At 32.5% G+C, this 23,158-nt stretch overlaps 1 protein-coding gene across 2 annotated transcripts; it reads right to left on the minus strand.

Moving 5' to 3' along the window:
* Positions 1-4,761: 4,761 nt before the first annotated feature.
* Positions 4,762-10,125, minus strand: LOC111711371 (myosin light chain alkali). 2 transcript variants are annotated; one of them, XM_023485710.1, is made up of 5 exons: positions 10,032-10,125; positions 9,798-9,825; positions 7,320-7,486; positions 5,341-5,569; positions 4,762-5,263 (listed from the first exon to the last, which is right to left on the minus strand). In XM_023485710.1, exons 1-5 carry the CDS (start codon positions 10,035-10,037, stop codon positions 5,208-5,210), a joined length of 486 nt encoding a protein of 161 aa, XP_023341478.1. In that variant the 5' UTR covers positions 10,038-10,125; the 3' UTR covers positions 4,762-5,207. The 2 variants fall into 2 exon arrangements, with proteins under 2 accessions (XP_023341478.1, XP_023341480.1); XM_023485712.1 differs by lacking the exons at positions 4,762-5,263; positions 5,341-5,569; positions 7,320-7,486; positions 9,798-9,825 and adding exons at positions 7,602-8,165; positions 8,372-8,439; positions 8,630-9,025; positions 9,716-9,746 and having other exon boundaries at positions 10,032-10,120.
* Positions 10,126-23,158: the final 13,033 nt, after the last annotated feature.

Below are 23,158 nucleotides of genomic sequence, written 5' to 3' on the forward strand. Positions count from 1 at the left end.
GGTTTGAAAAATATAGGAATTATAAAATTTTAAATTGTGGCTAAGACTCAATTCCTTTACCGATATTGATGTAGTACAATAGAACAATGGATCCGTATAACCATTCAGAATCAAATTGGTCAAAAAAAAACAAAAGATTAAACCCCGATTAAATATTCTGTGTAGTGTGTTCAATCCAAATGTTTATTAAGGGTTCTTAGTGGCACAAAATTCTTCTCAGTATGTCTGTTTACACCCACAGTTCAGCTTAATCTGGTGTTGGTATGGAAAGGGAAGGAAATTTAATTTTAAACGCTTTTCTTTTTTTTTAGCTTGCAAGTTTGTTGAGAAAGTGCACAAAAGCTCACCAAAAACAATAAAAAAGGGTTTTTAACATTTTATATTTTGAAATTTTTAATATTTTTGAAAATGATTTTAAATCTTATAGCTGTATAATATTTTCAATCATATAACATGCAATTTAAAATTTTATCAAATCGTCTGATCAAAAGCAATTAAAACAATGATTTTTTCATTAAAGTAAGCGTAATTTCAAGTGACCCTCCGTGAAAAGATGACCTTAATCTTTGATCTTGTTGATTTTCTTAGTCTTAATAAAAAAATGAAAAAATTATCTTTATAATTTATTATTTATAATTTATTAATTTATCTTTTGGATCGTTAAAACAAACCATATGATTAATATCACTAACTACATAGGAGCAGGCGAACCAACGTGATATGTCTCTGAAAGATTGTTTTATTTGAAAAGAATATTTGATGCATGAACAATAAAAATCTAGTAATCCAAACATATTGAATACAGATGTTGTTTGATTAATTTTTATATAAGTTTTCTAAAAACTCGATCCTTTGTGTCTTTTTCATTAATATTCTTTTCTTGGCAAGTTTCTCTTTATGAAAATAATACAAATCAAACTATAAACATGAAACATTAATTAGGTGTAAGGTAGGCAGCGAAGCCTGGTTCCACCTATCTAGAAACCTGGATGGACATTGCCAGGAGGATCAATTGATAAAAAAAACCTAAATTAGGCGTTACAGATAATTACTCACTTTGATGGTCACTTTTTATTAGTTTTTTTATTAACATTTAATGTTACGATAACATGAGGTTTCAAGAAAACCAAAGTTGTACAACTAATTGCATATTATTGTAAAACTAATTGCATATTATTGTACAACTAATTGCATATTATTGTACAACTAATTGTATATTATTGTACAACTAATTGTATATTATTGTACAACTTATTGTATATTATTGTATATTATTGTACAACTAATTGTATATTATTGTACAACTTATTGTATATTTACTAAATTTTCTTCAAAGTAAGTTTGATCCCAGGCCACCCTCTGTCCAGCTTCTACAGGCATTTTTTTGAAATTATCTTTTTTGCTTTTAAATTTTAAAAACTACATCCTCTTTTTTATTTCAAAATAATCTCTTTGTTTTCAATTAATTTTCCTCATTAACAAAACTATTAAAGTTGTTCAGATGGTGATTTAAACCAATTTGTTCTAGAGCTACACCACGTCTATAGGCCGTAAATTGAAACATATTATCCATTGAAAGAATTGATAGAAATTTATCAAATAATTTTAAACTAAAGATTCTAGCTTGAATTTGATTTTTAACTAGCTTGAATTCGATTATGTCTTTTATGTTTTTTTTTTGAAAATATTCCTTTGAGGTTGTATTTGTTGTTATAAACATCCAATTTGAAATATCTTGATTGTAGGGTTACTCACAAAGGATGAGACTTCAGAGACGACTTATTGGATGTTTTTCTGAATGGTTATTTGAGGTTCCCTGTAGCTTTACACATGTTTATTTGAGGTTCACTGCTGCTTTACACATGGTTATTTGATGTTCGATCCCTGCAGCTTTACATATGTTTATTTGAGGTTCCCTGCATCTTTCCACGTGTTATTTTGAGGTTCCCTTCTGCTTTACACATGTTTATTCGAGGTTCCCTGCAAATTTACATATGTTTATTTGAGGTTCACTGCTGCTTTACACATGGTTATTTGAGGTTCCCTGCTGCTTTACACATGTTTATTTGAGGTTCACTGCTGCTTTACATATGTTTATTGGAGGTTCCCTGCAGCTTTACACATGTTTATTTGAGGTTCCCTGCAGCTTTACACATGTTTATTTAAGGTTCCCTGCAGTTTACATTTGTTTATTTGAGGTTCCCTGCAGCTTTACATATGTTTATTTGAGGTTCCCTGCTGCTTTACACATGGTTATTTGAGGTTTCCTGCATCTTTACACATGTTTATTTAAGGTTCCCTTTAGCTTTACAAATGTTTATTTGAGGTTCCCTGCAGCTTTACACATGTTTATTTGAGGTTCCCTGCAGCTTTACACATGTTTATTTGAGGTTCCCTGCAGCTTTACACACGTTTATTTGAGGTTTCCTGCATCTTTACACATGTTTATTTGAGGTTCCCTGCAGTTTACACATGTTTATTTGAGGTTCCCTGCAGCTTTACACATGTTTATTTGAGGTTCCCTGCAGCTTTACACATGTTTATTTGAGGTTCCCTGCAGTTTACACATGTTTATTTGAGGTTCCCTCCAGCTTTACACATGTTAATGACGGCACATGATTAAATTTAACTTCAGGTCTTCATATGAGTCTCAGACTTTGTGAGTAACCCTGTATATTCTGGAAATAAGTTCTGTAAGAATGTTGATACTAAACTATATAGTTTTCTTCACAGAAAATAAATTAATTTTCTTTCAAAAATTTGAATCCACTTCTACAAAATAAAAACACAAATCTTGTTGTTGTCCATTAAATATATTAAATAATGTGCACAGGGGGGGGGGGCAGGTCTCTATACTTTGCCAAAATGGCAAACTTTAAATGGTCAATACTTCCTTTATTTTAGTGCTACGAACCTCTTATTGTTTTCAATCGATTGGAAATGTCACAAAGATTTAAAATTAAAATTAAACCATGGTGATTGGTAAGTGCTACCATGTCTTAAAGATCGTTTTTTGGGACACCCTGCATCTCTAAACGTAATTCTATTCTAAAACTGTTTTAAAAATGTTTATGTTTAATGATACAGGATAAATATAACTTCATTCCCTCCCCCTTTCTCTCTAGGTGCAGCAACATGCATCTTGTTTAGCTTTACTCTCTCCTGACCGGCCTACAATAATGATAATATATATATATAATAATATACATATATATGTAAATGTGTAGCTGACCCTGAGTTGAGTTGACCTGCCTGTATTGATAGCGTTGGCAGTTTACCAGCCTTTTGTGCTCAATCTAGTAATTCAGGGATCTGCGTGCCCCATCTTAAAACTTATAACAATTCAGGAAGCTGTGTGCCCAATCTTTAAACCTCTAGTAGTAATTCAAGGAGCTGTGTGCCTCATCTGTAAACTTATAATAATTCAGGGAGCTGTGTGCCCAATCTTTAAACTTATAATATAATTCAGGGAGCTGTGTGCCTAACCTTTAAATTTCTAGTAATTCAGGGAGCTGTGTGCCCAATCTTTAAATTTCTAGTAATTCAGGGAGCTGTGTGCCCAATTTTTAAATTTCTAGTAATTCAGGGAGCTGTGTGCCCAATCTTTATACTTTGTAGTTAGGGCATGGGCAATAGCCAGATATGTTTTACAGAAACTTCAATGTTTTTAGACTTTAAAAAGGTTTTACGCTATTTGTAGTAATTCAATTATTTCCAGCGTCTAACAGTTTCCCTGTACAAAATGTTTATCAGCGTTTTATACTCTAACCTTTCTCCTTGTATAGCGCAATCTTTCTAATTCATAACCTTTAATATATTTTTGATTGATTTCCATTAAATAGAATTACAATGGAACTATTCGGAGCATGTAAGCAAGGAGATAAAATTACATAAAAATACAAACAAACAAAAATCTTTTTTATTCCTTCTTAGCTTTACCATAAAGTCGGAGTTTAAACCTTCCCTTTTTTCATAAATACTTTGATCTTCGTATAATAACATCTAGGTTCACTATCCCTCCACAGTACATAGAGGAATTTGTTTGAAATACAAATTAACCATATCATAATATTCAATTTTTCTATCTAATGAAATGTGTAAATGTGCGATTTAAAAAAATATTTATTTGCGCACAAGGTTCAATTACAAGTAAATTTCGTATTAAATGTGGTTTTGTCCGGTCCATCCTTCCGATACTTGTTAAGTTTTGACATAACAATATTTAATTCCTGACAGGAATTAAGTCTTTGCCACAAACTCTGATTTTCCAATCCCTTTCTTTGCAACCCAACCTTAGATATTTCAAACTATGAATTGTGTAAGATCAAATTGATAAATAAACTATAAATTCCTTTATAACTTAATGTTTAAGAGTATGTGAGCAGTTTTAATTTCTCGATATCTCGGCTAAAACTAAGAAAGAAACCTTAATTATTAATGAACAGACAGGATTAAAGGTTAGTGTTGTGAATTTGACATCCCAATTTTGAAATGCATGGGATATTTGCAGTTTTGACCTCAGTCTCCTGAAATTCCATGAATCTTAATTTAGTTTTGGACTTTCTAGATATATTCTCACTATCTCTCTTTCTCTCATTCTCTCTCTCTCTTTCTTTCTCTCTTTCTCTCTCTCTCTAATTGTTTGAATAAAAATACATAGAACTTAAGTCCTTTTCAATCTGTTTTATTTGGTAGAAGGATGAATTATCAGAAAGAAGAAGAGAAGAAGGAAAAATGAATAAAATATTAACTAAACAAGAGTCAGAACTATAGATATATTAAAGCACAGCCATGCTATACCTAAACGTGATGGATAAACATATAGATAAATAATACAATACGAGAAATTGCAAAAATATTTAATTATCAACAAGATGTTACAGATGTTACTTTATATATACAGGAACCCAATTTATCAAAATTTCAACAAGTTTTTTTGGCGACTTCGGTGGCCCTTCTTTTCATTTTGGTCTTGAAATGAATTAATGATGGTGAAAAATGCATACACGCAAAACAGCCAGCTGTTCAATACAACTTTGGAGCGTTTTCCGGATGGTGTCATGACGATGTCTGTCTTTAGGTTGGGAGGAGGCATATAGGAACAAAAGGGAGGATGAAAAAAATCTTGGCGCTCTATGTTTGGCGGGAAATTCGGAATATGGCGGGAATTTCAAAGTTTTTTTGGCGCTGATGTAAATGTTGGCAGATTACCAATCCTCATACATCTCAGGATGGGGACCAGCACACACTCGCTTCAGGAAAGCTGAAAAACAAAGATAGCTGACAATTTGTAAAATTTAAACAAACACTATTTAATTATTTAGAAATGGGTCAACTTACGTTCATAAGGGATGAAACCATCATCGTCTTCAGGATCGCAGCATTCTTTAACCAGGATATCAACCTCCTCTCTCTCAAGCTTCTCTCCGAGGGAGAGAAGGATGTGTTCCAATTCACCCAACATCATGGTTCCGTTCTCCATTTTGTCGTACAGCTTTAAGCATTCAACAAAGTCCTCGTAGGAGCCGGTGTCCTTGGACTTCTTGACCTCGCTGTAGATTGGGAAGAACTATGAATATTTGAATATTGTTGGGACACGAAGAAGGTGATTTTAGTCCTCGCACAATTTTATTAAAAACACTTTTCAAACATTGTTTAACGGAAAATTCTACAAACACTATATTACATACAGTGGTCCCCACTACACAATGGAATATTAAGACGAAACCAAGATAAACTAAGATGGCTTACTTTTTAATTTATTTGATTCTGTTATTGAGCAAATAAAGGTATTCCTGTGTCTTTGTAACCAGAAGGTGTAAACCTTTAATATTTCAAACTTAGATTATTTAATCTTAAAAAAATTCACAGTTTAAAAATTCTAAAGTCAACCTCATTAGGTGGCAAAGATAAAGAGATTAGAAAATTAGAGTTTGTGGCAAAGACTCAATTCCTTTATTAGTTGCTGGAAAATCAACGGATTGCATTGTGTATATTGCACATTTTCTGTGTCTCATGTTTATTAGACTATTTATAACTTTTGACTTCTTCCTATTCCAAAGTTTTAAAGGCCCCACTGAAAGTTTTTTTTAAAGCGAAATATCTAAAATCTGATATCTCTCAAATTACTAGAATCTGATATATCTAGAATCTGATATATTTAGAATCTGATAAGCATTTTGTAATATAAAGTTTTAAAACTTAAAGAGCCAAGCTTTTAAAGATGCAGTCGTAAAAACACCGAGATCAATTTTTATAATTTTGAAAACTGATTTTTTTAAACATAGAAAAAAAAAACATCTTCCACATTATTGACCTAAGAAAGGTTTCAAGCGCACCATTCTGAATCGGGCATTGCCATCTTTAGAGAGAGGGTAACTAGAAAATAAGGTTACCTTCCCTTTAAGTATAACAATGGAATTAATAATATTTTAAGAAAAGGGCGAAAAGAAGAGAAAATGGATTAAGTACAAACAGATCGAATACAGGAATTGAATCTTGTCAAAAACTCTGATGTTAAAATTCCTATATCATTGCAAAGATGTACACCATCAGGTTGCCAAGATATAGGGATTAGAAAGTTTAATTTGTATCAAAGACTAAATTCTTTTGTAAAAGATTGAACTCATAAATAAGAAATAAAAAATAATATGTGAAATATGATATTGAATATATGCTCATTAGGAGATTTGGGCCTGAGGAAAGGTGGTGAAAGGGGGGAGGGAGTTTCAAGGTAAACTAGAAGGAGGGGATGTATTTACTTTAGTCCACATATTGAAAATAAGAAAGCCGATAGCAAGGACACCTAAGCCAAAAAGTAAAATCAGCACTCAGCAGGCCTTTTTCAGCAAACAAATGAAATTTTCGTATTTAACGATTTTTTAAAGGATTTTAAACTTTGGCACGGGAAAAGATAGATTGCTTTTGTTCAAGAATGAATGTCCATGGATTCTGCAGGTCTGGACAATTTGTATTAAGGATAATATTGAACTGATTTGAATTCTTAATAATCCATAATAAACCTGATTTAACCTGATGAAAAGAGTAAAATTATTTGGACCAATTAAACTAACAATTTAATGCTTTACGATGGTTCTGTATAATTTCTATATTACTCTATTGTAACATTTTTAATCTCTGGTTCTGTTTAGTCAAATTATACTGTTCAAGTCTTGAAGACACAGCATTTAACACATGTAATTATATATCTAAATCTAAAAGTTCATGATTTATTGGTTTCAATGAACATATTTCACTGAAACAAACCTAAATTGTGCTAGATTCTATTCTATTCTATTCTATTCTCTGTTGATGTCTACCTCATCCAGTTTCAAGAATGCTTCTCCCTTCTTCTTAGTTCCTCCAAGTTTATCAATCATCTTGAGAGTTGGGTTCAGGTTCAGACCTCTCAAGCAGTCTCCAAGGTAGAATAGATCCATTCGAGACTTACCCTCGAAGTCATAGATGTCGAAGGCAAACTTAGCACCTACAGAAGAGCTTGAATTTAAGGAAAGATTTTTCAAATCAAAATTCGTTTTTTTTTAAATTTTTGTTTTTTGTAATCTTGCAGTAGCTTGGAAGGATATTGTAATAAACTAATGTTGGATTACATAATATATTTACAAGCTGAAGGTGTACATAGTATAAAAACCTAGTAATCAATGGTGGTAAACAAGACATGGTGATTTTCCAACAATATTCAGAAACGGCAAGATCTTGATGCTGTTCCTGAGCAGAGAGGTTTACAAAAATAAATTTTTTATGGTCTACATGTTGTCGATATAATCTATATCTAAGTTGCTGTTATTACAAAATAATAAACATAAATACGAAAACTATCACAAGAACAATATAATTTACAATTTTGTATATTTGACGGATATTTCTATAACTTTGACCAATGGCCGAACATTTTTTGAGGCAGTAGTGAGAGAGTCCAGATAATATTACGCGGCAAGGTTGGGGCACCACGTGCATGTGCCAGGATGTTTAGGCGGGGATTCAAGATGGCGATTCTTCCCGCTTTACACGTGGTGTTCCAACCAAGTTATGCGAATTATTTACAATAGAATCGATCATTACAAAATGAAAGATCGACCTCGGTCGGGGGAATGTATGCTCATAGAGTCTACTTCCTTATGGTGTCATCAGACGCTCCAAGAATGCTGAAAATTAAAACTTTTGGAATTTGTAGAATTTATATTTTAAGGATTGTTATTAGCAAACTTGGTATGTTAGTAGGTATTTCTTGAATATTTTATTCTATTAAAAATGATTCTTCATGAAAATTAAAGTTTTTAACAGAAATAGAAAAGTAGAGTTCAATTTAGAATAAAGGAGGGTATTGGGGTGCAGGGGTTTTCGTGCTTACTTAATTTGTTGATAAAAAGTAGTTCCCTAGAATTTACTTCTCAGCGGCACACATTCTCTCCAGGAAGGCTAAAAATGTTGCATTCCATTATTTTAAAAATTTCCTAAAATATTCTTGCAAATTTCTATCAAAATTTGATTCTTCATTCACTGATGCTTATCATGCAAAGTGATCAAAAAATTGATCCCTAATATCTAAAGAAAAATAATGAAAGTTGTCTGAATATTTGTGAGGCTTTGATTCTGTTAAGAAACTTACGTTTGAAGGGCATAAATCCTTCATCATCTTCAGGCTCGCAGAGCTCCTTCATCAGAGACTTGGCCTCCTCCTTGGTCAGCTTCTCTCCGAGGTTGGTCAGGAGACGGAACAGCTCGTGTCCAAGCATGGTGTCGTCGTTATTTTTGTCGTACAGCTTCAGGATCTCAACGAAGTCGTGGAATCCACCCTGATCCTTGGACTCCTTGGCGGCCTTGTAAATGGGGAAGCATTCAGCCTTGGTCAGAACCTTCTTTCCCTTCTCAGTCTGTCCTCCGATCTCAGCAATGGTCTTGAGGGTGGGGTTGATGTTGCAGGCCCTCATAAGGTCACCAGTGTAAAAGGCATCGACCTTGCCATCTCCCTTGAAGTCATACACATCGAATGCGAATTCGATGGCTAAAAATAGAACATTTATATTTACTTCTTCCAAGAACAGCATTTTCATAAGAAGCATCAACCAGACCTTTGATATAATTGCCCAAATGTTTAAACCATGTCCAGAAATAATTAAAATCTAATCTTTTCATTATCAGTATTAACACTGCCCTTTCTATTTATCAAGATCTGGCCGTTACTTAGGAAATTTCCAAAATATTTCATTTTCTGATTTTTGAAGAATTAAATTATTTCTTTTTGGAAATTTCAGAATTATAAATACAATTACTTTGCAAACAAGCTAACAGGGTATCAAACTAAATAGATACATGCGGTTTTTTTACATCAATATTCAATAGGTTTGAACAAAAATCGTGCAAATTACATTAACACAAAAATAATTTTTATCTTAAAATCTTCATGCCATTTTAGTCATATATATTATCGAAGGTTATTGTCAACTTGTTTCATACAATTATTAAAACATCTAATTATGAAATATATGAAAAAAGTTGATTTTTGTAGATACAATTTTAAAACTAGGGATACAATACAACATAGGTTTGTAGGTATAGTTTAGGTAGGTATACAGGATGGGTTGGAAAATAATGAACCATGCTTATTCCAGCGGATTAATATGGATATAGATTTTGGTTATTTTTAAATGGGTTGCAATGTTTAAAAGGATCAAAGGATTTTTTTGTGACATACCATCGATTTCCTTTTTCTTAAGACCAAGCTCCTGCAAGAATAATAAATGTGAGAAAATTATAATTTAAATGATTATACTTACGCTCAATATCCTTGTTGTTCAAATCGTGCTGAAAAAAAGTTTTGAATTAGTAAACTGTAAATCCAAGATGGTGGCCCCCCCCCCAACATTAAAAAAATAACCGAATATTTCAAACTTTAGCCACCCTATTTTCCAAAATAATATTAAATATCAATAATGCGAACCATTAATTTTTTCTCGCACCAAATAATTAATTTCCCCGTTATTATGGCGTAATCACTGAAATTCACTTACTGCCATGATTATTCCTCTGCTCTCACTACAGACGTTGCTCTGCTTGAAGACCGGACCGAAGTGAGGAATTGGGCTGACCGTCCAGCTTTATATACGAGGCAGGTGGCAGCACTAGTGCTCCCAGGTATTTAGCTACAGTCCAGCCCGGTCATCTTATATTCAGACTCTAGGACAGGGACAGTTTTACTTTCTCATGTCTACTCGATGGAGATGTGTCATCCCCCCACCCCCTCATATATGCAAAATATAAAAAATATTCTTTTTTATATTTTGTAAATTGTTTGATCTATTTCTGAGACATTTGTTTCATGTTTAGGATATTTTAGTTTTCTACAGATATTTTAGTAAATGCTACAACAAATGTTACCCAAAATCAGAAGGAAACATTTAGCAGAAAGCAATTAAGTTTTATTATTTGTGTTTCATTATCTTTTAACGCAGTCATCTGTTTGGTAACCTTAGTTCATACAACATAGAATATATTATATTTTTGTGTTTTACTGTTTTTACTGTTGAATAACCTATTAAAACGTTTAGAGCCCTGGATCCTTACATTTTCCTTTCCTTTGTTTATACACTAGCTCGTGAGGGAAGAAAAGAAAGGGAGTATTTTTAAAACATGCAACAATAATGCTCTAAAAAACTAAAATAATGTTTAGCCCTGACCAGTCTAACCAGAAAAGGTTGATTGCAGAAAACTGTATCTAGATAAAGCGTTCATTACATTGTAGATATTTGAGTTTATGCAGGGCACACTCAACTTTACAAAAAGGTAAAATTTATGCGACATTACTGGTACAACTTTGTTACCTCGTAACACTTCGAGTGTTATTTTTTAGCGCAAGAATGAAAAAAAAATTATTTTATTACAATTTAGAAATTCAAAACGTTTTTGTTCTTATCAATAGCTGGTTAATTAAAGTAGAATTATAATTGAACTCTAACTCTGGATCAAAGCTTGAAATCCATTTTACATTTGTGGCCAGGGGTGGGGGGTTGCAAATGTTCCCCCACCCTCTCTAAATTTGCTGCATTCAAATATGACAAATAATACATTCTTGTTATAAATCCAGTTAACATAGTAAACAATGTTTTGAAAACGATGAAACTGAGCAGAAAAAATTGCATATTCGCGAATATTACCGGGACAGATACAACATGTTCTCCCTTCCTTCTGCCTCAAATATGAACATTAAACAGACACCTTTCTCACTCTTTTCTTGCTAGATATACGTCATAAATAGTCTTAATCAGGAGATTTCTTAGTAAGTGAACCTGGTAGTTTTTATAAATATGTATTGATAAAAGTTGTCATGAATCCAGCGTTCCAAATATAGACTTAAAGGGACTGTCATCGTAAACTTAAATGACCCTCCCTTTATTTAAGTCAAGGCCGGGCATCTTTTATCAAAACTATTTTTTTTACAAATTTTCAAATATTATGGCGTTGAGTTTGAAAAAAAAACATTTACTTTAACCACTCCCAGATGGAGCTGACAGTGACAAAAGCTGTAAATAAGACGCAATTTTTCACCTTTTCCTAAATATTTGACCATCATAAAACAAAACTTTGCAATAAAATTGTCAAATATCACCATAACCAAATTAAATGATTTCCAAAATTTTATCACTCTTGAAATTCTCTTAAAAATTGACAGATTTTACCCTGTTTAGCCGAGAATGGTTAAAAAAAAAGGTCAAAAATGACGGGAAAATCAGCAAAATGGCCATTTAGGAAAATTATTTTAACATGCTAAAATTTCGTATTTGAGCTAGTTTTACCCTAATGCTTCCTATAAAAGGTGTTGCACATCTTAGAATTTTTTCCAGGGGCACCCTGTCCCCCCCCCCCAGACAAAGAGAAAAGTGGCAAAGTTTAATTTTCCCGCAAAAATTCCTTTGCATCAAACTCTGATGTCCCAATCACTTTATTTGTACTACCTATAACCCAATATTATATATAATAATATACATATATATGTAAATGTGTAAATTCCTTTGCATCAAACTCTGATGTCCCAATCACTTTATTTGTACTACCTATAACCCAATATTATATATAATAATATATCCTTAATATTTTAAACTATGAATTCTGTAAGATTAAATAATCTTATAGTTAGAAAAATCAAGGTTCCACAAATATAGGGATTAGAAAATTTGAGTTTGTGGCAAAAGACTTGCAGTTCCTTTGTCGTTTAAACGATTTAATATTGATTTTGAGTGTAGAACCTTTAAAAGTTTAAACAGATTTAAAAAACTGAAAGTTTTCCAAAGAAAAGCTGTTGGTATAATTCACAGAATTTCAAATAAAAGCTGTTGGTATAATTCTCATTTTGACAAAGATTTGAAGACAAGGAATTCGTTAAAAAAAACTGTCCACGTAATTTCAAGTTACCCTAAATTTAAAGAGCTATATTCCCATTCACACCGTTGCCCTTTAACCCTCTATTGGATCTACAATGAAGAAAATGTTACAGTTTGTCTGTCTTTAATAGATAAATTCTCGCTCTATTTCTAATTTCCGTGCACCGAATCACAAGGATACCTGTATGCATAAATGCTTCCTTCCATGATATGTTTAATTCTTTAGCTCAACCAAATAGAACATAATCATACAAACTTGAACGGGTTCTCTTTAAAACTCTAGAATGTTTTCCCTCTGCTTTATTTCTAAAAATATGGAATTCGATTGAATTAGAGCTGAAAGAAACTATAAAATCTGCAAAATCGTTTAAAAGAAAAGTCGCCAAGGTAAGTTATATCTGTAAAAAAACTGTGTATCATGTGGATACTATCTTCTTCACCCTGTAATTCAAAAACATGATTTTAATAACATATGTTACCCTCTTTTCCAACCCTTACGCTGAGTATCCTCCCTTTTCCTTATACTCCCTCACCTCCTCCTTACCTTTTTTTATGATTTATCATCAGTTTTATGTTTAAAATGTACATTGTTTTTATTTGCAATTCTCATTCGTTTGTAGTGGGCCAACCAACTAAAACAACCTACTCTGGGTCCAAACTACATAGTAAATTGTGATTTTTTATTTGTATTATCTTGTGCTTTGTAGTTTAATAAAAATATGAATATGAATATGAAACCTTTGTCTGATCAAGAATGAATGAGATATCCATATATTTCTGGCTGAAAACTGTTTATTTTCAATTTTGGTTTCTCGAAATACAATGGAGTTTTTCTGCAGAGACATTGAAAGAAATCGTGACAAAGGAATTGAGTCTTTGTCACAAACTCTGATTTTTATATCCCTATATCTTAACAACCCAATGTTGTAGACCTTGAATATTTCAAACTATGACTTTTGTTATATTAAACAATCAAAGTTTGAAATGCCAAAGGTTTACATAATTTGGTTGTAGATATATATTTATTAGAAAATTGGGATTTGTTGCAAAGACTCAATTTCTTTGACACTTTCAATCCAAAAATATCTTCTTCATTGTTACTTAGATAGAGGCTTAAAAGGATCCGTTGTGAATCGGACATGCAAACCTCTTTCTATGAAATTATGTCCTCAGTCCCTATAAGGAAAGTCCTAATCTTAAATCAGCTAAGTAGTGTGCAGGTCAGCTCGACCTGGCAGCTGTCGTCCACAGCTGAAACAGCAGGTTGACCTGTACAGCTGCCCTAGCTAGCTGTTGACCTATCTGTCTCGCATGTCCTGAGAACTTGGCTATGTTTAACTAGGTTCCCGGATTTCTAAGATATATTTAGAATTTTAATGAAAAAATATATTTTAGCTAGAGTTAGCTTGAATTTGAAATAAAAGCAGAAAATTGAATCTTTTCAGACGGTTAGATACAAGTACATAGATAGATAGATAGATAAATGGATAGATAGAATCAAGGTACTAATGCAAGGAAAGTTAATTGCGGTCGCGTAAACTTTGCGTACATATCAAAACCAGAGCTGAAAACTTTAGAATGGTGGGTTTCGGGATTAATGCTTAATCTACTGTTTTTCTTAATCTCCAGATTAAATAATGCTTGTACTCCCTTTGTTATTAATCTCAAGATTAATTTACCAATCGGGATTAAGGATATCTCATTCTAAAGTTTTCAGCTCAGTTCTCTTTGGGCGGAATTTGTAATCAAGAATAGATGCATCAGTGTTTGTTTAGTATTCGTGGAGGAAAAAAGTATTTAATTTTGACAATTTTGAAAATTCACATATTAATTTTCTATGACCAGAATATTTCATAGATTATTTTTGAGAAAATGGATTCCATGTCAGGCTGTAATATCCGTCTTGTGTTTACTTTCCGCCCAAAGACAGTACACTGCAGTACCAAAAATGTGTACACCTCTAAAAGAACTTTACTTGCATTAGTACCTTTGATAGAATAAAGTGAATGTAAACAGATAAACAGATAAACAGATAAACAGATGAACAGATAAACAGATAAACAGATAAACAGATAAACAGATAAACAATAAACAGATAAAATAAATTATGTTATTTAATTTAAGATAAGGGGGGGGGGGAATAAAACTAAAACACCCGGAAATGCTTTTTTCAACGTTTTGAATCCTTGAGTCATAATTTAGAATGAGTCATAAATCCATCCATTAATTTATCCACTCATCCTTTCTTCCATCATTCAGGCCTAGATAGGCAGGGCAGGCACTAGCTGGCGGCCAGGATACTTCAAATATTTTACTTCATTTACATATATTTACTTTCTCCTGACTTTCCCTTGCCAGTTAACATATTAGTTTATCTAAGACTATCTTTCTATCTTACTTTCTCAACTTTGCTATATCATTAAAACATTTTTTAAGTTTTAATTGCTATCAATCTTTTTTCGAACTATAAGTTAACAAGTAATTTAAGATAAGCTTTTAATTGACAGCTTCTCTTAGTTTCCATGTTTTTGTGTATCCATGCAATTTAAAAGCTTGTTATGAATAAAAATTTGAATCAAAATTTGTCCTTACTTTATTGATATTATCGCCTACAACCGTTTTTATTTTTGTTATTATCTTTCAATTCTACTTCCTAAACTTTGCTATATCTGTTATCCCGCCTACCATCGAACTCCTCATCTTTTAGTATTATCTTTCAATCTTACTTTCTAAACTTTGCTATATCTTACATCATACCATCAAACTAATCATATTGTATTATTATCTTTCTATCCTACTTTCTTCACTTACATCCTGTAGTAAATGCCCTACTCCATAAGGGTTTCTCAAACCCGTATCAATCCAGGTATAACTCAATATCACTTTACTATCAATGTCAAACCGGACACAATCTCTTCAGCTATCATTGTCAACACAGACACAAGCTTGTAAACCATCAATGCCAAACACGGGCACGATCTCGTCCGCTATCAATGTCAACAGGGACACAAGCTTGTAAACTATCAATGCCAAACATGGGCACGATCTCGTTTGCTACATTCTACCATCAAACTCACCATATTCTATTATTATCTTTCAATCTTACTTTCTAAAGTTTTTTATATCTTACATCCTACTATCAAACTAATCATATTTTATTATTATCTTTCTATCTTACTTTCTAAACTTTACTATATCTTACATCCTACCATCTAACTCATCATCTTTTATTATTATCTTTCTATCTTAATTTCTAAACTTTGCTATATTTCACATCCTACCATCAAGCTAATCATATTTTATTATTATCTTTCAATCTTACTTTCTAAACTTTGCTATATATCACATTCTACCATCAAACTCATCATATTCTATCATTATCTTTATATCTTACTTTCTAATCTTGCTACATCTTACATCCTACCATCAAACTCATCATATTTTATTATTTTCTTTCAATTTTAACAGTTTCTAGTTCTTTTCTTAATTTCTACCATGTTTTCATTTCTTCTTCTATTCTCTGTTTAGATTTTACTAATTATATTTACACCTGTCCTGAAACCTCTTTCTCTTTTGACCTTTTCTCTTTCCATCATTTTTTCTATTTTTTTCTTTAATTCCACTGCCTTCCCCCCCCCCCCCACACACACACTTTATGTTCTTTCCCGTTTCTTTATTTATTTACTTTTCCCTCCGTCTATCCTTTCTTCTTTGTTACATTTTCTATTCTTCTTCTTTCTTTGATTTTCTCTTTTTTTCCTCTCTTCCTTCTTTTCTCCCCTTTTTCCTCTTCCGTTAATTTCCTCTTTCTATCATTTTTCCTTTTTTCTTTTTCCTCTTTCTCCTCTTTCCTCTTACTTTGCTTTCCTCTTTTTCTTTCTTTTTTTTCTTTCATGTAATTTTCCTTTCCTCTTTTATTATTTCCTCTGGTTCTCCATTCTTCTTTCTCTCCTTTCCTCTGCATTTGCACCATGCACCATACCTTTCCTCCAGACTGCAATTTCAGAAATTCCTTCTTGCATGGACTTGAACCGGCCTAGGGGCTCCAATTGTCTGAATTTTGTGTAGTCATGAGCTGAGAGAAATGTGAACAGAAATAGTTTTGATTTTATGCATAAGTAATAACATTTAATCTTTACATATATATAACATTTAAACCGTATACATACATTTAAACAATTAAACCATACATATATCTAAACTGCATTTCAATTGAATACTTTACATGATTAGCTTAAATCATGCCACATACTTAAAATCACGCTATAGATATGGGCAGAGATAACTTAACTGCGTTATATCTATTCTCTCTAATCTTACATTAAACTTTAACTGTGCGATAAATACGTAATAAATATTGGTCGAAATCATGTAATATAGATAACATCATAAGAATTGCAACTTCGTCAATTCCTGTTAACTTGTGCCACAAGATATTAAATAAAGTTAGTTCTATAAAGTAACTTCTTACTGTTTACTGCATTAGAGTAAACTTGAAACCCTGCTTTTTTAATCAGGCAGGATCGACCCTGTTAAATTGGGATCCATAAATAGCTTGTTGTATAGCTAGGCTTGTGTCCTTGTGTGGCATTCATAGCACTGAAACCCTGTGTTGATATAACCAGGTCGGATCGTCCTATCCTTTATGATTATATATAGCTTGTTGTATAGCTAGGCTTGTGTCCCTGTGTTGCATTTAAAACATTGGATAGTCCCTCTCACTTGGGATCGACATATAGCTTGTTGTATAGCTAGGCTTATGTCCCTGTGTGGTATTTATAGCATCGAATCAACCCATCATTTGGGATCAATATATAGCTTGTTGGTTAGCTAGGCTTGTGTCCCTGTTTTGCATTTAAAACATTGGATAGTCCCTCTCACTTGGGATCGACATATAGCTTGTTGTATAGCTAGGCTTATGTCCCTGTGTGGTATTTATAGCATCGAATCAACCCATCATTTGGGATCAATATATAGCTTGTTGGTTAGCTAGGCTTGTGTCCCTGTGTGACATTTAGAACATTGGCTCGTCCCCATCATTTGGGATTGATATAGATAGATTATTGATAGCTAGGCTTGTGTCCCTGTGTGGCATTTAGAACATTGGATAAGTAGCTGGATTTGATATTTACGCTTGTGTCCCTGTGTGGCTTTAGAGACTGCAGGATTCATTTCTGTTTGAGTTTGATAGCGGACGGAGTATTGAGTAGGTTTTTACTACACCTATAATGTATATCGCTAAATAAGCATTTAAAAAATGTCTTCTAGATATTTAATTTTATTGTATAAATATGTTTAAAACAGTTTTATGCTATTTGTGAGCTCTTAACCAACTTATATAAACCACTTTTTTATTTCCGCACTTTGTATTAGGGTTTCCAAATTTTCGTTCAATCTCTTTTGCGAAAATTTAGGTCAACGAAAATGTAAATGAAAACAAAAATTTTCATTCATTTTCGCAAAAATTTTCGTTAAAATTTTTTGGCGAAGTTCGCAAACCTCGAGAAATTTGTTCGAAATTTTCGCAAAATTCCCGAAATTCGAGAAATTCGTTCGAAACTTTCGCAAAATTCATTCAGAACTTTCGCGACATTCGCGAAATTCATTGGAAATTTTCGCGAGATTCGTTAAAATTTTCGACCTTTTTACTTCAAAATCTTTTTTTCCGCAAAAATACAATCTTCATGCGAAAGGGAAAAATCAAAATTTTTTATCGTACGAAAATTGAACGAGAATAAAAAATTTCCGCAAAAATGAAGTCGAAAATTTTGTCGAAAAACATCGAAATTTGCAACAATTTTGAGCAAAAATGAAAAATTTCAATCGTTCATTTTTGCGAATTTTGTTCAACGAAAATTTCGATGGAAACCCTCCTTTGTATCTTTCAGAAAATCCTTTCATAGGTAATCATGAAATCCCTAATTGTTTGAGTCTGTTGAACAAAATGATATTTTAATGATGACTTAATTTAAGATTTTACCAAAATATTTATCTTAATATTTATCTTAGCAAGATTGTGAGAATTCAAAAAGTTAACCAAAAAGTTAAACAATTTGCACTCTTTACTCTGTATATTTATTCTATATAATACAGATCTTCGTTAATATATATATATTTGTATATTTGTATATTTGCATATATGTTAGCTATAGCTGGCCAAACGGCTGGACCGAATTGGCTGAATTTTTTTGGGAACCCATTTTATTTAAATAGACTTAAAAATATTTTTTTTCTAAAATCGATTTTTCTCACGGGGAATGCGACGCCTTGAATTTCGGCTAGTTGTGTTTATGTATCTAAAAGGTTGATATGAACATGTTAAAGCAATACAACAAAAATGTGTTAAACTAATCCTAAACTTAGAATCGAGATTTTGTAAAGGAATTGAGTCTTTGACAAAAACTCTGATTTTCTAATTCCTATATCTCTGCAACCCTTTGTCGTACATCTTAGATATTTTAAACTATGAATTCTGTTGCACCAAATTATCTTAATTTGAAATAATAAAAGTCTACAACATCAAGTTCCATAGATATAAGGATTAGAAAATTTGAGTTTGTGACAAAGACTCAATTCCTTTACCTTGAATTGGCGATTTTTAACTTATTTTTGTTTTCAAAATATTGCGTAAACTAATTAAAATCATGCCCGGCTGTATCAATATGGTGAGCAAAGTTTTAATGTTTTGATAAATTGGCCAGAAATAAAAATATATTGGACTTTAACAAATTGAAAACTTCTAGACTAACAAGCCAATATAAAAAGGAAACTTCTGCAGTAAATGAGTTAAATGGGGTCGAAAGAGAAGACTCATCAGAACACCTGCAGACTATTCAATCACCGTGAGAAATTTCTTTTTGAAATCATAATTTTTTTAATATTTGACAAAAAAAATGTTTAATTTTTGCAATAGTTCTGTAATAACATTAACCGAATAATTAGACCCGCCTTCTTTAATGAGACTAATTGAACCAAGATATCTGTCTATCTATCTATCTTTCTATTAATGTATGCGCCGACAAAGGGCCCCGACTGTGTCGGTATTTTTACTAGTCGCGTGAGAATAGGACCCCGACTGACTAACAGTGAGACCGACACACAGACACATACATGTGCCGACAAATAGATATAAAACCCGCTGAATAGATATTAGGAAATCGGTTCGTTTATATCTCCAGCTCCAGCCGGTCAATTCCCAAGGTGAGGTTGTAAATACCGTAGATCTAGATTTAATTCCAGTATCAACATAGTAAAGTTTACAGTTCAGTTCTGACTCTAGGGAAGATAAGACGTGATCCATCCACACTTTAGAACAATGTTTGTCACCAGTCCAGTACACAACCTGGAGAACCGTCCTTACTATCCTATTTCGTCTTGGCAGCCTCCAATATCCGTCTTTCCTTACAGTTCGTCCTTCCCTGGTCCTCTTCAAGATCGTCCCCTAGACCTTTCAAACAAAGACGAGAGAAAAGAAAAAAATCCAACTCAAGAGTTTGACATGGATAAATTTCTCCAGACGTATTACTATATCTCTCTAAGGAACTATAACCACTACATGGAAAACTTAAACCTGAACCCAGAACCAAGGTTGAAGAAAATCTCCGAAAGTTCCAGCGCTGGGGAATCTCCAAAAAGGAAACGAAGTTCTAAGAATGTAAAAAATGAATCCAGTCCTAGTTTAAAAAAGAAGAGAAAAATAAGAGTAGAAAACGCGTGCAGCTGCAGGTTTTGTTATGAAGATCATATTCTAAGGATGAGAACAAAGCTGACTCCGCTAAACCAAATAAAACCAACTTTTCTTCACTAATATACGTAGAAAGATAAACTAGTGGAATACTTAGAGCTGTGAATAATCATCAATATATACATTTCAGATATTTAAACCATTTAAAGATTTTAATGTTTTTTAAACAATAAATTTAAATATTATAATTATCTTACTTTAATTTTAAGTTACGTGTGTCTATCCTGTCCTATCCTGTTCTATCCTATCCTATCATGATCTATCCTGTTCTATCCTGTTCTATCCTTTTCTAACAGCTGTTCTATCATATTCTATACCTATTCTATCCTGTCCTTCCTTGTTCTATTCTGTTCTACCATATTATATTCTGTCCTATCCTATCATCAATTATACATTTCAGATATTTAAAGCATTTCAAGATTTAAATGTTTTTTTTTAAAGAATAAATTTAAATATTATGATTGTCTTACTTTAATTTTACTGTCCACAACTTTCTAAAAGTTACGTGTGTCTATCCTTTCCTAACCTGTCCTATCCTATTCTATCCTGTTCTATCCTGTTCTATTCTGTTCTATCCTGTTATATCCTGGTCTATTCTGTTCTATCCTGTTCTATCCCGCTCTATCTTGGTCTATCCTGTTCTATCCTGTTCTTTCATGTTCTATCCTGTTCTATCCTGTTCTATCCTGTTCTATCCTGTTCTATCCTGTTCTATCCTATTCTATCCTGTTCTATCCTGTTCTATCCTTTTCTATCCTGTTATATCCTGTTCTATCCTGGTCTATTCTGTTCTATCCTGTTCATATCCTGTTCTATCCTGTTCATCTCCTGTTCTATCCTGCTCTATCTTGGTCTATCCTGTTCTATCCTGTTCTATTCTGTTCTACCCCGGTCTATCCTGTTCTATCCTGTTCTATCCTGTTCTATCCTGTTCCACCTGTTCTATCCTGTTCTATCCTGTTCTATCCTGTTCTATCCTATTCTATCCTGTTCTATCCTGTTCTTTCATGTTCTATCCTGTTCTATCCTGTTCTATCCTGTTCTATCATATTCTATCCTGTTCTATCCTGTTCTTTCATGTTCTATCCTGTTATATCCTGTTATATCCTGTTCTATCCTGGCCTATTCTGTTCTATCCTGTTCATATCCTGTTCTATCCTGTTCATCCTTTTCATATCCTGTTCTATCCTGCTCTATCTTGGTCTATCCTGTTCTATCCTGTTCTATTCTGTTCTATCCCGGTCTATCCTGTTACATCCTGTCCTATCCTTTTCTAATATTCTATTAATTATCTTTCATATTAAATTAGATTTCTTAGGAATATGGCTCGACTGAAACTTGCATTTTTAAGAACTTTTCCGAAAAGATAGAAACAACTAAGATTAACTTTTTATTTTATGCAGGGGGGGGGGAGAAGATTTTGCGGATTTACAATTTTGTTTCCGTGGATTTACAAAATTTTACAGTTATAAAAAATTATGGACACAATTCTTTGTAATTCTTAGCATCCATAAACCTTCCCTGAGGTCAGAAAAGGTCTCATACGAAATTCGGGCGCAATAGTTTGAGCCGATTTGACATTTATTGAATACAAACAAACAGACAGACGAACAAACAAAGTATACATATTATTTTTTTTTTTTCGTGGATTTTGAACAATCAAAATATTTTCATAATTCTGAAACCTTCCCATGGGGTCATATGAGGTCCCAAAAATAATTGGATTGGAACGGTTTAGACGTTTTGACGTTTATTGGATACAAACCAACAAAGAAGCAAAGTAAATAATTTGTGGGCAAAGTGAAATTTTTGAAAAACTGTTGGAAAAATTCTTATTGTTTCCAAAATTTCATGAAAATTCAAGGTATTAAGGTATTATTTTATAAAATTTACTGCAAATATTCATTTAATTTTTTCGCAAATTGCTTTTTATATTTCATTCAATTTTAGTAAATTTTTATAAAATTTTGGAAAAAAACATAATAAGCAATTTCCAACCAATTTTTCAAAAAAATTGTTTTCGTGGTTATTTTTTCGATGTTTCAAAAATATTTTTGATTTTTTGTATCACAGGTAGGGAGGGGAAGGAAAAGGAAGGGGAAGAGAGATGTGCAGGGCCGGAAGGGAGGATGAAAGAGAATGATCGAACATCCTGACAATTAGACAAACAGAGATTACTACTTTATAAACGTAGAAATATACTTTTCTTGTCTGTCAGTCTGTATATAATAAACGTCAATCGGCTGAACCAAATTGTTTGCAGGCAACAAACATGATCACGCCCAGAGAAGGTTTATTGAAAAAAAGAATAATTTTGACCTGAAAAAATGTCACCGTTTATATCTTGCACCGTGATTTTTAAACAAAATAAATGGCCATTTGAATTGAGCAACATTAAAACGCTAAATTTGTTAACAGAAAGGGGGCGCGAAGTGCCCTAGAATATCTAGTATTTTTTAATTAATGTTTTGGTCAACTATTTGCGGAACCCCAACTGCGAAAAGGGAATTTCACCGAGCATTTCGCATTTTTTATTGCATTTCGTTCCCTCGCAAAAAATGCGAAAATGTTTGCTATTTTTTTATTTTTCGCAATAATCTGCTTCGCGAAAAAAATGGAAAATTTTGCGACAAAACAATGCAAAAATTTCGCGAAAAAAATGCAAGATAAAATAAAGGAAGAGAAATTATTAATTATGAAAAATCAATTTATAATTCGGAGCTCTCACTAGAGCTTTTTTTGATTAAGGATGAAAAATATAGATGGAAACGTTTCTAAAAAAAATATCTATATTTTCATAGGATTGAACATTGTATAATTAATTATGATATCATATATTTATTTAAACTGAAGGCAGTATTGATTTAATGAAACTTGTTTAGTTAAGGGCAAAAGTGAGATTTTAAAGTATTTTTTTCTGTACGATGTATATAACTATACATTAAATGAAATACATGCGCGCGCCATAAAAATTTTGTTCCCCCCCCCCCTAAAGACCCCTTTTTTGAAAAAAAAT

The sequence above is a fragment of the Eurytemora carolleeae genome, unplaced genomic scaffold (genome assembly GCF_000591075.1).
Source record: "Eurytemora carolleeae unplaced genomic scaffold, Eaff_2.0 scaffold1097, whole genome shotgun sequence".
Taxonomy (NCBI): Eukaryota; Metazoa; Arthropoda; class Copepoda; order Calanoida; family Temoridae; genus Eurytemora; species Eurytemora carolleeae.